Raw genomic sequence first — 15,652 nt, forward strand, 5'->3', positions numbered from 1 at the left:
TTTGTCAATTAAAGAACAGCCAAGAGGGAATTGTTTGTAGACCCCACACAAACCTTAATAAAAAAAATATTGTTTATTAATTGAATCGGTTTACATCTGGCAGATCCAGTCAAACTAAAAAATACCTAAAGTATATCCACATGTTGGTGTTCCAGGTTTTAAATAAAGATGGTATAGAGAGCAGACACATCAGTGATTACCAATGACAAAAAAACACAGCACTGACAATCGACTGCTTCACAGAAAGGTCGGTTTATCTCACTCACTCACTCACTCACTCACTCACTCACTCACTCACTCACTCACTCACACACACACACACACACACACACACACACACACACACACACACACACACACCACACACACACAACACGAACCAAGAAAAGGCCGCGACTGCTTCACAGGAAGGTCGGTTTATCTCACACACACACTCACTCACTCACTCACTCACTCACTCACTCACTCACTCACTCACTCACTCACTCACTCACTCACTCACTCACTCACTCTCACACTCACACACACACACACACACAAAACAAGAAAAGGCTCCAACACGGAGTCTGGTCCAGACACAGTCTCCACAGGAAAAAATGTACAGCATCTTTGCTGATGTCACCAAAAACCCAGCATCTGGTGGCCAGGTGGGAGTCAGTCACTACCTTTAGAGTTCAGAGAGTCCTGTTTGGTGCTGAGCGGCAGAACCGCTGCCAGGCTGGTTCTGTGTGCAGGAGCAGCACAAACACGCTACATCACACAGCATCCTGACTTTCAACTCCACATCCGGGGGGAAGGAGAGGTTAATATTTACTCCAGGAACCCATCCAGTGTCAGACAAGTAGCAAGCTTGGGTTGAGGCCTTGTTACCTTTTTCCTTTTAGCTTTCATCAGCGGGCGAATCTCTGATAAAGGAGACTGGAGCGAGGTGCTTAGTTAAGGTATGATGCACTTTACACATTGCTGTTTTTTTCTGTCTTAATCATTTACTGGAATGTTTATTTGCTGATGAATTTTCTCTTTTTCCAGGATTGTTAAAGCTGCAGTCATTTTTTGCCGACTGGGATCAGTGAAACAAGGTTTAATACAACAATAGGCAGCGAGGGCTAACATGATAGTGAGTATCATTGCCTCTGCATAACAAAAAAAAAGACACTCAACATATATTAACATTCAGCATCAACATTTGAACTCTGAAGCGCTCAATATGGCCATCTGATGAAGGCACCTAATATGTAAACTGTGTTTTGAGTTGTATCTGGCTCTTTTGCTGCAAAATGCTCCACTATGTTAACGACTGTGTCTGTCTGCCACTTAGAGCTGGGTAGGTCACGTGCAATAGGTTTATCATAGCAAATATAAAATGATCGTGTATATAAAATCTTGTATACCTGCACACTGTTCCAGGTGACACCCTGAACACAGGATCATAAAGGAAAATTAAAAAAAATACAGGCAGAGGGCAGAGTCGCTGCAGATAAATACACAGCCATACACTTCTAGTAGGTTATAAGTGATGACTTAGAGGGATTACTTTTGTTTGATACCTATAATTATAGGTATCAAACAGAGGGTATACCTTCAAATATACCTTTAGTTGAATATTGCCCTGCAGCATGAATATTTCACTAAAAATACATCGACATCTCTAACATTAATGATCAGAATTAGTGATTAAATAAAGAAACGCACAAACGTTCCATATGACAAAAAAAGGATACAGGTTGGATGAATTTAGTGCGTCCTCCTAAACCATCATAACCAGTTCTGACCTGAAACAAGAAATATTTAATCAAACAACTACAAGGACAAATACATTAAAACATTCAACCTGAAGTGCAGGAGCTGTTGAATGTACGTACAGCTCCGAGCTTCCTCTGAGGGTCCAACATGCTGCCGAGAGTCTTCTTTCTGAAGAGGAGGGAGTTCCTCATAAAAGGATCCATGGATCCATCCTCGTCTCGAGCCTGAGATAAGACAAAATATCGTAAGACATCTGCAACTCATTTTAAAATGGACCTGACTGAGTGACATTTACAAACCTACCTTGCTAAAAGATGAACTTTTCTCGTGTTTTGACAAAGACGACCTAAAAAGTAAAGCAGTTACATAACATTTTAAGGCGCGTCTACTTAATAATTTAGTGAACAAAAACAGATTTCAAAGTATTATGTTGTGAACACACAGCAGCAGCTTCCACATTTTAGATCAGAGCATCACACATATTCTCGCAATAAGCTACTGAACTCACGCTGGAGGATTGAGGCGCATTTTCTTGGATTGGAACTGTGACGGTTTCTTGGCCACATCATCTGGCGTAGTGACATCATAAGTCATGTTAAGGTCAATGTCCTCGCTGTCTGCGGGCTGGTGGAGGCGAGGCTGCTTAAGCTCGACTGGGGCCGGGCTTAAAGAAGGACACAGAAAAGTCATCAGTCAATCAAACATGGTTTATGTTTAGACGAGTAAAGTCTGTGGAGATTTCAGTCCGGTGGCAGAGCGACACACCTTTCAAAGACGAGCCGACTCAGGGCTTCGTTTGTCCGTGTCGGGGTGCTCAGAGTCCTCTGAAGAAACTCCACTTTCTTCTTCAGGCTCTGCGGACAGACACACATGCAGAAATCTCAATCATGAATTACTCTGATACTGAAAAGAAAAAGCAGAGCTGGCAGATGTGCCTTACAGAGATCTCTTTGTCAGCATTGGCCAGATCGTTCTGCAGAGACTTCACGTCCTCTTTGGTATGATTCACCTCCACTGTGGCTTTGTGTAACTAAAATAACACACAAAACCTTTACTTCGGAGATTCCACATTCAAGACCTGATTCCTGTGTGTGGTGACGTACTAACATAACGTTACCTTATTGTTTGAGGAGAGCACTTCTCTCTTGAGCTTCTCGCACATGTCGTTTGAAGACTTCAGGCTTCCTTTAAGGTTATCATACTCTCTAAAAAAGGGAGGAGATGATAGTGAGTGTATCGTCAGTGGCGTCAGGGAGGCTGCATTCATTGGGACTAAAGCTCTACGACAGCGTAGTGTGAAAATGATGTGTCACTGTGACCCTCTTTACTTTTTGAGCGAGATGCAGTAGATGGAGAGCTGCTCCACAGCCGCCTGGCTGACACCCATATCTGTGATCATGGACTCCACCTCGGCTCTCTGGCCCTGCAACAACACATCCAGGCTGGGGCCAAACCAGCAGTTTTAGTGCAAAGCATGAGTGTTTTATTTCCAATTGAAGACAGTATTATGCAGAGACAGAATATATTTTGATACATTATTGTCACACTAAACTAACTCTAAAAAAATCTGATTGTTGTGTTATCATTGTTGTCATAAATTGTTTCTTTATTGAACTTATCTGACTGCTCTAGCTGAGGGAAATTAACAGTTAATCTTCTTTCTTTCCTTGCTTGTATATTATTGGAAATGATTTTTATTCAGCCCCCTTATCAGGCACAAATTTAACTTATGGAAGTTTAAGCCTATAGACATACACAATGTTTAGATATTCAAGACTGTCATTTTGTTTCCATATTTGTAGAATAGTCAATATTGTGATTTACAAACTGGGACCCTACCCAGAAGTTTAAATTAGACAGTACTTGTCTTAGTGCAGATACCTCTCAAAGGTTTTCATCTTGGTCCTGAGTCTTCGGGCTTCCTCCTTTGCGGCCTGAGTTTCATTCTGTTGTGTCTCCAGGTATGTCATCTGTTTCTGTCACAAGCAATTATACATGTTAGAGCCTTTTCTAGCAAGCCTTTATAATTTCCCATTTTTTGGAGGATCCCTCGAATGCATCCCCTGACCTGCCATCTCATTAAAGGCAGGTGTGAGAAAATTAGTTAAGACGCCAAGGAGGACACAGTCTTCAACTTTATTTCGGCCTCTAAGAAGGTTTGACAGACGCTATGGGATATCATATAACTCTTTGTGTTTTTTGGTCAATTCCGGTTTTGTAGTCTGATAAATCCGTTTTTTACCCCATTTATTTGAACTTTGCTTGTTTTATTTTGGGGTATTTTGATTTCGTTTGAACGTGACAAATAAGTTCAGCATCACACAGAAACTCTCCAAACATCTGCAGTCAACCAAAACCCGAGGAACACAAAATCATCAACCAAAAACGGTGAGTAACAAAATACAGCGAGCTGGTCACATCCCACGTCGTCTGTGGGCGACTACTTCCAACTTATTTAGAGGCCGCAGATATACAAATAAACAAAAGGCGCTGCAGAGACAGTATGAGATGTGAGTCAGTATAAAAATGTGGTTAAATAACAGAAAACAGACGGCTTACTCTGAGGGCAGAACACAACATCTCCTTTTCCATAATCTCTTTCCGCACACTGTCCAGGTCTCTCCTCTGCTTGTCCACAGTGTCCCTCAAACTGTCCACCATCTTCTGTTTGTCCCGCCAGTCTTGCTCTACAATGTGATCAGACAGATGATGAACCAGTTTTGAAGAATCGGGCATCAGCAGCTACATTTCTACAGTTTCTTACCTTTAGAGCTTAAGAGCGCCTTCATGCGATCAAGCTCATTCTGACAAACAGAAAAACAAAAACACGACACGCGAAATCAAATCCGGATCAAATACTACAATCGCTTTGGCATTGAAAGTTGCACATTTTATGACTGACACACAATTTCTCTGCAAAAATCTCACACCAGATACTGATAAATACCTGTAAGCTCTCCGGGTCCGCAGTGCCCTCTTCTTCTCCACCAATGTCAAAGAACAGTTTGCTGATAATGTGTCTGGTGCTGACCTGCTCACAAAGCACAACAATATTATAGTTTTTTTTTTCTGTTTGGCAAGTTGGTTCAGTTTAGTGTAGTATTTTTTCGTGTAAAGTCCTTTACCTGTTTTCTACACTGTGGACAGGTTTTGGTGGGGGCTGTCTGAAACCACTGGAGAAGACTGAAGAGAGAGGAGGGAAGGGGGATTATAAGCCATCAATAACATGCCATAAATGTGAGTGCTTTAGATTTTACTTTCTGTGTCGGGTTACCATTCATAGTGGAAAGTGTGTCCGCAGTGGATAGCAGCAACATCTCTGGAGTGATCGAAAAAGTCGGAGCAAATTGTGCAATATGCTCGGATAGGCATCTTGCTGTCACAACGATTACCCTGTTATAAACAGACCATACACCAATATTACTTAACACACAGTGTTCTGCTGACTCTGAACATAACTGTTTGTGCTAACGAAACTTGCTTGACTAAAGCTCTAATGTTTGTTGTTAATATCTCGCGGTTATAAGCTAGCAGTAACACATAACACATAACTGGTCGCGCACTCGTCAACATGTTGCTATGCTAACGCGAGTTAGCTTCGGTTAACGTTAGCTCTCTTATCAAAAGTTGCCATACTTACGAAACGAAGACGTTAAGTTACTGCGCAGACATGAGCGACGAGATCAAGCATCCTAATCTTACGGGGAATATGACATTTAGGCGAGTTATTATTCAGTGACTCTTTGAGACGCGACCCTGCGTTAGTTAACGCGAACACAATAGTTGTTCCGTTTCCGCGCTGTACGTTCAAACGCAAGCCCCGCCCCCTACGCTGCATTCAGGTGCTGCTCGGACGCGTGTAGATAAAATAAATACATTTGTAAATTTATAATAAATACCTGTGTATATGTCTATGCCTGTACACCCATTTTCTTGAAGATGACTTTACGAGGTATTTAAAGACGATTAACTTTGTAAAACCACAAAAAAAATTAATAAACAAACAAAAACACAACAATGCCTTTGAAACATAGCGTTTTCCCCACAATCTGTTTATTGATTTTTTTTTTTCAAATAGAACAAAGACAGTAATAACTGATCAATCCAACAGAGAGGAAACAAAAGCGGAGGTAGTAAGTAAAATAGAAACACTAGTACCCACTCAAAAAAATAGTAATGAAATTTAAAAAAAAGAAGGAAAAATATGTGTATAATGATAATGCTTCTCTTAACTGGTGGCAATTCGCAACCCCCTGTGGCATGCTTGCAGCACTTACTCTGCAGTTAAGACATGTCCCCATCCACCTGCTGTCAACTAAGGTGGAGACAAATTACCTGTGTGCAGGACAGGTCAGCAGCCATAAATCAGTTTTAGCATGATTGTGTACCAAGCATGTTAATCTTATTTTTCATGTTTTATACTGAGTATTTACACCATGAAGATCTTTCTTCCTGTTTGTATAAAAGGTATAAGAGGGTGTCACAGGGTGCCACTATTTTGTTGGTTAGGGTGTGTAATTTCTGGCACTGCATGGCACCCTGTGACACACTGTGGCAGCTTGTGGCATCCTGTGGCAAACTGTGACACTCTGGTAATAAGGGCACCCCCTGACATTCTCTGACATTAGGACACTGATGCAGCTTTGCCATGGCAAGCTGCTGCAGCCTGCTGCAGCCTGGCGCCTGCCACAGGCTGTCTAAGATTGCCACAGGCTGTCTAAGATTGCCACAGGCTGCCACAGGGCTAGTGCCACTGGAAGAATCTCAGTGCTGCTGTGGTTGAAAACAGAGAAGCTAAAATTCATCAGGGCCAACCAAATTAACTGCTTCGTGATTAATTTGCAATAAATACATTTTGTTTCCATAATTATATCTCTTTCATACACACATTCACTGTGAATGAAATATATGTTTTACTGATAATTATGTGTTTTTTTAACACAGACAAAGTATTTTCGTAATTAATTCATAGAATATTTTTAGACCAATGAGAACTTTTGTTCCAGGTTTTTCATCATTCCACATAAATTAATTACTCATTCTCAAGTAACGGGTGGATGATGTTTATGTTTTATTTATGATAATAGAACTCTATTATTTTTTATGTATTCCCTCAACAATTATGCACTGGTTTGTCCTAAAGGAATATGTATTTATTAATGTCACATGAAGTTGTCATTTTTCGATTGCTTTATGCGCAGTATATAGACCCCCAAGACAACAGATTAAAATAAGCGTTGCACTTTGTCGGGTGCGATACATATATTGTACACTGTCCCTGTTTTACATATACCAAAAAGTGAAGTACATTCAAGTATCCCAATAATGTGCTCGTACAGTTGTCTGATGTCCCGAGTGCTTTGAATGCACCGTCAAGATCAAATATTTATCTAACGTTAACTGTTTTGTGAAATAACAGCACAAACTACATCATGCAAGTATGCAACATGGAGCTACCAGATACATTCACAAATATTTCACTAATTTCTTCTGTTTTTTCGAATCAAATCTGCCTGTTTACCGCTCTAAAGGAAATCTCTGGAAGAGAACTTCATATCCCACAATTCCTAGCTCCGCAACCTAACGGGGCATGTTGACGAGCAAGAGAAACTACTTCAGTCTTGTCACTGCTTGTTAGCTAACGTTAGTTGCTGTCAACGTGACAAGCCAGTTGTGGAGCACAACGATCAGATGCAGACAGCTCCGGATATGAAAGGTAATAAATTTGGAAATAACTGAACAAATCACGAGAGATCTTTTTCACAATGAAGGCGGTGAAACCAGAGTAAGCTAGCTTTAGACACTGTGGACCATCTGCTAAAGTTAGCTATCAAAGTGACCGTTAGCCTTTGAAGTTTTCATCGTCATACCAGATGTCTCACTGAAGCGGAAGACTAGGAGACAAGAAAAGAGAAAGACTTATTTAGAAATGCATGTCGGAAACACGAAGGGGAAATGTTACTTTAAAGAGTCTCTTATTTTGTCTTCAAAATGTAGCATCAACCTAGCCATTGCTTAAAGCAACATAATTAGGACCCAGCTGTAGTTCTGACGTCTCAGAAAGTTTGAAGGGTTAATGTCAGACCATAAAATGTCAATGACGTGCACGGTGGTGATTATGTCATAATTATAGCACATCATAACCAGCTGGATCTTCAGTCATAGGCTCAGTCACGAAGCTGTTGACCTTTGGTCCCATAGCTCTCCCTCTGTGTGTCCGTGTGTCCTGCAGCTGTGAACCCCTGACATAAATAGCAGTGATGGATGGAGAAGCCCAAAGGGTGACTGCGTCCTGGGAGAATGGCACTCTGGCTCCGGTGGACCGCCTTCGCTCAGAGAGGGCAGAAAGTCCCACACCAGGTCTGGTGGAGGGTACTGAACCAGGTGAGGCTGGTCCACACTCAGCACTCAGTGCAGATTGTCAGCAGACAGACCTATACTGTAATTTAAGTTTCATATAAATCTGAATCTCATCGGCTTCTCATCTCAGCCATGGCAGAAGGGTTGTCTCTCTTCTCCTGTTAAATATACTGAAAATGTGTTGTGTGTGAACTCACAATTATAGGCAGTTAACAGCAGGCACGTCCAAAGTCCAACTCAGGGACCTATCATGGGCAAAATAACTAACCTACATGTAGCCTACCACACGATTTTGGTTTTTCAAACAAGATCACTTCTTTTTTTTCCCCATTCACCTCATGATGGCATGACTATCATACAGTTTGTAAGTTGTTTTCATAAGCAGAGGGTGAGCAAGCAAACACACAGTTAGGCTACCTTACTGCAGATATTTCCTGTTAGCAGACATAAACAAAGCAAAGTTGTGGTGTCAGAAAAGGTTGATACACTTGAGGATTGCGATTTTATTCTGAAATACACAGTATGGATTTGTAATTAATGGTGGTGTACTATGGTGTTTTGTGACTCTTGTATCCCCAGATTATTGCCAACACACAGCCTTTCAGCAAAGAAGTGTAATGTATACAGCCAGGGAGTAAAATCGGCTTCTTTTTTAACAAGAGATGAAACAGTCGAGTTTGTGACTGACTTTTTTTTTCATCAGAGCAAGTAAATCTCAGCAATTAGCCACCATCAATGAGAGTTTTGCAGCCATTTGCTCTCTGTGTTTACGAACGCTCGCAAATCTCTTGCATTATATTCCAAGTCTCATTTATCCACGAGCAAAACTTTACATCCGTGAAGACGCATCAAAGATTAAATTCAAGCCATCACTCCCAAGTTTATTATTTTGCCAGTCTTCTGATTCACGAGCTAAAAATCTGAACAACAAAAGGACCAAAACCAACTGTCTTCATTTATTAAAATAAAAAAAAAATCAGGAGCTGCTATTTCCCCATCAACTGTTATAATTGAGATAGTTAAAGTCCGAGAGAGTCTGTCTATCAGCAAGAAACACTTTTTACTGGTAATTTTCTTTGAGTCACATGTGAGGCTGATCGGTCCTGGTCATCAGGTTTCATGACAAACAGAATTTACATTTTCCCTGAAACATTTGGTCTTATAAATATTATATTTCCATTGTTTAAAACACACCGTGACCATATGCTGGATTATTGAATAATACATTTACAATCAGAAAATAAATAAATAGCCTACAGATGCCATTAATAAATACCCTAAATAAGATAAATGTAAACGGGGACACAGTACAGTATAAAAACAGAGCGCAGGCTGTTGCTGTGTTTGTTAAACAGAGAAACTCTGCTGCTCTGCCACTGACAGGCCGGCATCTAAGTGACATAAACTCCATTGAAAGTCTCTCCAGCTGTTGAAGCCGACTGACAGCTGATCCAGCTAAGATCAGCTGCAGTGCCGCTGCGTTACGCGCTGTGCGTATGGCACGGAGGGCACACCAAAATACACAATATGATCATCATCAATCATAATCATGAGTATTGCATTAACTCTGTCAGTGAAGGCCCTCTCGGACACAACGCTGCTGCTGCTCGTTCAGTGAACGCAGCAGTTGAAGGCCATGCTTTATTTTCCGACTTTTCTTCAGTTATGTGTGAGCATCACATTATGCTTATTGCACCCAAACAACCAGCAGCGGCCTCGATCAGCTGCTGCCGTCACTTCATGTGATGGTTCAGAGGAAACAATTTCTCACATCTCTTAAAACGTATCTGCTCGTTTCCTCTCTCCTCTCATGGTTTCCTTACATCCAGACAACCTGAATCATAGAAATGCTCTGAATATTGTAAAGAGGTCCTTTAAGTGTCCCCCATGAGATTATATTACAAAACATCCAAAAAGTTTACAGTACACGAGTATAACGTTTACAGTACAACAGCATCCCTTATACAAAGAAGCAGTTTCCAGTGGGGCTGCTCATACATCAGCCCACGGATACTGAGAAATCCACTGTCTTCAATTCGAATTAATGACTCTTTTGCAGACTGTAACGACACACAATTAAACCTTTTGTCATTTTCTCATTGGTGTTTGGCCAAAATTTAGTTTCTGATTGTTACCACATTAAAGAAAAGAAAAGAAAAGATTTGTGGCGGACTGGTTTTCAGTCAATACTTAAGTGAAACAACATGCCCAAAGTATGACAGTAATACTTGGGCAATACTTGGGTATAGACTACAGTTCTCCATTTTACAATTTTATAATCACGCAGTGTTATGGGAAGGAGTGTGTGTGTGTGTGTGTGTGTGTGTGTGTGTGTGTGTGTGGGAGAGAGCGAGAGCATGAATATGCACATCCTGTTGTGCAAAGAAATGTTGAACTTGTGATCTCAATACCGTGTTTTTGTACTCTGCATGTCAAATTGTTGTTTTAGGGGAATGTGTTTTTTTTTGTGTTTTTGATCTGAAAACGATTGAATTGACAGAAGCACCTGAATGCGTCGTTAGTTTTGTGCTCTGTGAGACTACACTGAATAATAGTGATCATCTCTTTGTTCAGGAGACAAAAGGTTTAAGTTATTAGGAAAGCCTTGTCACACTAACAGTGTGAGACATATACTGTGACGGACACATCCTGACGGAGGTCTGTGAAAAAGTGTCTCGGTTAAAGCATGTCAGCAGCTGCACAGATATGTCACATCCAGCTTGAACAAATCCAACTCTGACAGGAAAAATGATGTAACTTTCCTGGATTATATCTACTGAGTCTTGAGATAAACACGGCATTTTTGCAGTTTCTCTCTGAGTCATTATCAGACTTGTCCTTTCTCTAAATTAGATGAGCCGTGACCAGAGTCTATTCATTTCTCTTATCTTGACTCCGCTAAAAAGCAATAGCCAAAAGTAGGACAATGCTTGTTTTTTGTCATAAAATGTTCATTAATAGACCAAATAAAACACTGTATTTGAGGCTTATCCTGGACTGGGAGTATTATCGGGCAGTGTTCAGGGAAGATAGGTTTTCTTATGTGGGGAGTTTTTCTTATCTTTCTTTTTCTTTTCTTTTTTTAGTATAATGATAAAACCCTACATTATAAATTGACATGGCATAGTACAAGCATCCAAGTGTACATTTCTGGATCATTTACCGGCTCTTTCTGCCACCTTTTTTTGGCCAACATTATCCCAGTTTGGGACCGTATCACCCACCGTTTTGGAGACAGTCCTGGATGGTTACCATAAAAAATATCTTCGGAAAGCGGATGTGCGCTGCTCTGCAGAGTTGGGGAAGTTAAGCAGATGTAAATTTGCCAACCAACCGGTTTGTCTTCTTCTTGGAGTCCTTGTCCTGTAAACCTGAAAACTCTTGTTTAAGAAACACTTCAGATAGAGTATGAATCTCACCTTTTCATTGAAGCTTCTTTTGAAACTATGCAAAGAAAAAAAGCACACAGGCTTGCACAACTCAGACAAAGGGACGATTTATACTTTACATAACCTGTTGTTTGGTGGTTTTTATTTTTACAAGAGAAAAGACTTAAAGAATGAGGACTAAGTGGTTGATTTGGCAAATGTATGCCCGGTTAACCATTCCACTGCCATTAAACAAAGCCACTTCCCCGAGCTTTTTTACGGGAACCACTGGTGACCGTCACCCATGCCGTGGATGAGATGTTCCTGAGCCGGGCAACAGATGCAAAACAGACAACCAAAAACAGCCTCCGACGGTGCTTTATTGTTTTATAGGCTTATTTATTTATTCTTATCCATCCATATCTTACTCTGACAAACATTTGACAGTCATTTGTCCCTACTTTGACGCAGGTGCCGGTCAGAAGAGTGCTATGTTCGTCCATGCACAGTCTTTCGAGGATCTGACCGCTGAGGCTGAGGAAGAGGTTCAGAGAGATGCCGAACTGGACCAACCAGGTGACTGTTCAGAGGAGCTCAAGGTGCTGGTGGGAGAGAAAACCATAGAGGAGCAGCACAACAATGACATCACATTAGAAAGCAGGACTAAAGAGGAAGACGTGTCCAGTGAGGCGTGGAGGAGCCACAAAAAACACGTGTTTGTGCTGAGTGAGGCTGGAAAGCCAATCTACACTCGCTACGGCACGGAGGAGGCTCTGTCCAGCACCATGGGGGTGATGATGGCTCTTGTATCCTTCGTTGAGGCCGAGAAGAACATCATTCGTTCCATACATGCAGGTCAGAATATACTCTGGTTTATAGCTAAAAATAAATAGGTCAAAGTGCTTTTTTTGAGCTTTGTTGAATCTGTGTAAACTATGTCAACATTTTGTTTGTCAGATGGCTGTAAAGTGGTTTTCCTCACCAAGAGCCCTCTGGTGCTGGTGGGTGTGTCCCGAACCTGTCAGACAGACAAGGAGCTGCTGCGGGAGCTGCAGTACATCTACTATCAGATCGTCAGCCTGCTCACCCTCACCCAGCTCAACCACATCTTCCAGCACAAGCAGAACTACGACCTCCGCCGCCTGCTGGCCGGCTCCGAGTACCTCACCGACAACCTGCTGCATCGACTGGACCGAGACCCTGGCCTGCTCCTCAGCGCCGTCACCTGCCTGCCTCTGGCCAGCTCCGCCAGGGACGTTGTCTCATCGAGCCTGCAGGCCGCCAAATCCAAGAGCCTGGTGTTCTCCATCCTGCTTGCGGGCGACCGCCTTGTTACTCTGGTGAGGAAAAAGGACCAGTTCCTGCACCACATAGACTTGCACCTGGTCTTCAACCTCGTCGGCTCCTCCTCGTCCTTTCGAGAGGGTGAAGGCTGGACGCCAATCTGTCTGCCAAAGTTCAACACTGCTGGATTTTTCCACGCTCACATTTCTTACCTGGAGCACGCGTCCGAGCTCTGCCTCATCCTGGTCTCAACCGACCGAGAGGACTTTTTTAACATGTCCGACTGCAAGCAGCGGTTCATGGAGAGGCTGAGCAAGCGCAGTGCCTACCAGGCCCTGAAGGAGGCGCTAAAATGTCCCAGCTACTCTGTGGAGCAGGTCGGCATCCCGGAGCTCAGGCACTTCCTGTACAAATCAAAGAGCTCAGGGCTGTACACCAGGTGGGCAGGGCGTCCGCTGAAGTTTACGTGTGTTGAAATGAGGTCACAAACATGCCAAATCCTTGACTTTGAGTGCAAATCTTGACAAGATACTCTTTATTTCTTTTTATCCAGTCCAGAGTTTCCGGAGGTGTACCAGTCTGATGAAGAGCAGGAAAGGCTGATGGGATTGTATCAGGACCTCCACAGCCACTTGCATCATCCAACCAGACCTCTCCGCTCCTTCTACCGCTGCAGTGAAACTGAAAACATGCTGGCATGGGTGAGACGAAATGTGTCCGGTCTTTTGCAGTATTTAACATTTTATACAACTGCTCCGTCTTAATTTTCACAACAGAGTTTCAGTTTCACACAGCATGAAATTAGGAAATACGTCATCCACGAAACTGATCAGAGCATCACAACGCTGTATATGTTGGTCACTGAATTGAATAATTGTTGCATAAAAAGGTTGTTATCTAAAAATGCTGTCAAACAGTAAGGCCTTTTTTATACAAATTGTCTGCAGTGATCATTTCCTAGAGATTTATATTAAGGGACAGTTCATCCACAAATCAAAAATACGTGTTTTTTCTCTTTCCTGTAGTGCTGTTTATCAGTCTTGACTGTTTTGCTGTGAGCTGCTGAGTGTTGGAGATATCGGCCTTAGATATGTCTGCCTTCACTCCAACATAGTGGAACTAGATAGCACTCGGCTTGTGGTGCTCAAAACGCCAAAAGAATTTATTTGAAAAACTCAACATCAGTGCCTCTTTCCATAAGTCTTGACCCCGTTACTCGAAATAATCCACAGACCTTGTTATGAGCAGTTTCATTTAGGAACTATTTTCTTTGTACCAAACTATACTCGCCAATGGTATCACTGCACAGAAGAAGCATTCATCTACTGCTAGGTCACCTCGCACCACTGAGCTAGCGAAATTTAAAGCTCAGCGTTGGGCCGACATTAGTGATTACATCTTCACCGTCATGAACGTGAGCCTCTCGTCCCTGAGAAGATGCTCGCTTTCTGCGACGTGATGCGTTTAGTTTAGCTGATAGGAAATAGTTTCTTCATGAGACTGCTTACGAGAAACTGGGGTATGATTTCTTTTGTCTAACCCTCTTGATCTTCTTCTTCCCTGCAGGTGACAAGTGGCTTCGAGCTCTACCTCTGCTTCAGCCCACTCGGGACCAAGGCTTTGGCTGTGTCTGCTGTCAACAAACTGCTGAAGTGGATCAGGAAGGAGGAGGATCGCCTCTTCATCCTGAGTCCTCTCACATACTGAGCCCTCGCTGCCGGCTCACCTGAAACAAGAAGCGTCGCCCTGAACCTCGATTGGCCCGGTGCTAACGACATCTGCAGATGACGCAGTTCAGTGTTCACGGATGATTGTCAGAGCTACGCTTTTCCCCCCCCCTTGCTTCTGGGTTCCTCCTCCTCACAAATTTGTGATGATGTAGATTGTGCTCTGAAGGTACGTTACAGCTGTATTTTATCTGGCTAGATTTTTATACATTTGGATAACAACAACAACAGATGGAAGCAGCATCAGCCCCATCAATGACAGAATAACAGCATGACCGGCGGGGTTTTTACGCAGCTAAAGTTGTTTCATAAATGATTATTTTACTCTTATAGACCTATAATGCCTCTTAGAATATGAAAAATGCTGTTTTCGTTTTATAGATGCTCAGTTCTTAAAAATCAAGAATAAAATCCGAAAATTTAAAAAAACTGGAATTTTCCGAGGACTTGCAGTAGAATGTATTCTCATGTTAGCATACTGTCAAAATATGGGTTAACCACATTCCTGTTGTGTTTTATCTTTACATGATGACCAATAACTGTAAGAACCATTGTCATTTTGACCTCTATGCACTTTGTTTATGCAAAACGCACTCCAAGAGAAATGTGATCATGAGTCTGTTTACTGCTGTCATTTGTTTGTGTTTACATGTATTGTTCATTTCAGTCTTAATTTCAGTCCATTAATCTTCCAGTGTCCATGAAAAATTTCTTTTTTTTGCCATAATACTAATTAAAAAAAAGTATTGTATGAGATTTTACCTGCTTGTGTCTAATCATAAAGGTTCAGTGTGTTTCATGGGATTCTGCTTCAGGAATCCAGCGTTGCCACATTTGCCTCCACTAATCATGCCTTAACTAATGGTCATTGTACAAAGCCAAAATGGCTGCGGCACAATTCCATAATTATTAAATATAAGTAAATAAAATGCTTGTAAAAAAAGGGACTCAGATTGTGTGTCTTGCTTCACTGTGACATTTGCCTTTTCTTACTCTTTTAGCAGGTATTGATTATATGTTTGTTATTAATTAAAGTCTTTTTTTGTAAAGTAAGTAGTAACTCCATCTGTCAGATAAATGTAGTTAAGTAAAAAGAATAATAATTATGTCTGATATGAAGTGTCTGTACTTGAGTAAATGTTCTGTTTTCCACTTACTACCAATTTTAAG

At 41.7% G+C, this 15,652-nt stretch overlaps 2 protein-coding genes across 3 annotated transcripts; one reads left to right on the forward strand and one right to left on the reverse strand.

Moving 5' to 3' along the window:
* Positions 1–507: 507 nt before the first annotated feature.
* LOC121955637 (TRAF-interacting protein) lies at positions 508–5,498 on the reverse strand. The gene is made up of 16 exons (XM_042503678.1): positions 5,384–5,498; positions 5,018–5,136; positions 4,869–4,926; positions 4,691–4,774; positions 4,508–4,547; positions 4,303–4,430; positions 3,625–3,719; positions 3,072–3,185; positions 2,861–2,948; positions 2,684–2,773; positions 2,509–2,597; positions 2,252–2,407; positions 2,047–2,089; positions 1,863–1,967; positions 1,722–1,772; positions 508–918 (listed from the first exon to the last, which is right to left on the reverse strand). Exons 2-16 carry the CDS (start codon positions 5,113–5,115, stop codon positions 811–813), a joined length of 1,347 nt encoding a protein of 448 aa, XP_042359612.1. The 5' UTR covers positions 5,116–5,136; positions 5,384–5,498; the 3' UTR covers positions 508–810.
* mon1a (MON1 secretory trafficking family member A) lies at positions 3,853–15,429 on the forward strand. 2 transcript variants are annotated; one of them, XM_042503659.1, is made up of 7 exons: positions 3,853–4,131; positions 4,891–4,980; positions 7,976–8,127; positions 11,943–12,326; positions 12,429–13,194; positions 13,309–13,456; positions 14,322–15,429. In XM_042503659.1, the coding sequence occupies exons 3-7, from the start codon at positions 8,004–8,006 to the stop codon at positions 14,460–14,462; spliced, it is 1,563 nt and encodes a 520-aa protein (XP_042359593.1). In that variant the 5' UTR covers positions 3,853–4,131; positions 4,891–4,980; positions 7,976–8,003; the 3' UTR covers positions 14,463–15,429. The 2 variants fall into 2 exon arrangements, with proteins under 2 accessions (XP_042359593.1, XP_042359601.1); XM_042503667.1 differs by lacking the exons at positions 3,853–4,131; positions 4,891–4,980 and adding an exon at positions 7,354–7,459.
* Positions 15,430–15,652: the final 223 nt, after the last annotated feature.

This window comes from Plectropomus leopardus, chromosome 2 (assembly GCF_008729295.1).
Source record: "Plectropomus leopardus isolate mb chromosome 2, YSFRI_Pleo_2.0, whole genome shotgun sequence".
Taxonomy (NCBI): Eukaryota; Metazoa; Chordata; class Actinopteri; order Perciformes; family Serranidae; genus Plectropomus; species Plectropomus leopardus.

Coding starts and splice junctions, on each gene's coding strand:
- LOC121955637 (XM_042503678.1), bottom strand. CDS start 5,115: ATGCCTATCCGAGCATATTGCACAATTTGCTCCGACTTTTTCGATCAC. Junction 4,775..4,868: donor GTCCACAGTGTAGAAAACAG/GTAAAGGACTTT, acceptor CTTTGTGAGCAG/GTCAGCACCAGACACATTAT. Junction 2,949..3,071: donor TACTGCATCTCGCTCAAAAA/GTAAAGAGGGTC, acceptor TCCCTTTTTTAG/AGAGTATGATAACCTTAAAG.
- mon1a (XM_042503659.1), top strand. CDS start 8,004: ATGGATGGAGAAGCCCAAAGGGTGACTGCGTCCTGGGAGAATGGCACT. Junction 12,327..12,428: donor CATTCGTTCCATACATGCAG/GTCAGAATATAC, acceptor TTTGTTTGTCAG/ATGGCTGTAAAGTGGTTTTC. Junction 13,457..14,321: donor CTGAAAACATGCTGGCATGG/GTGAGACGAAAT, acceptor TCTTCCCTGCAG/GTGACAAGTGGCTTCGAGCT.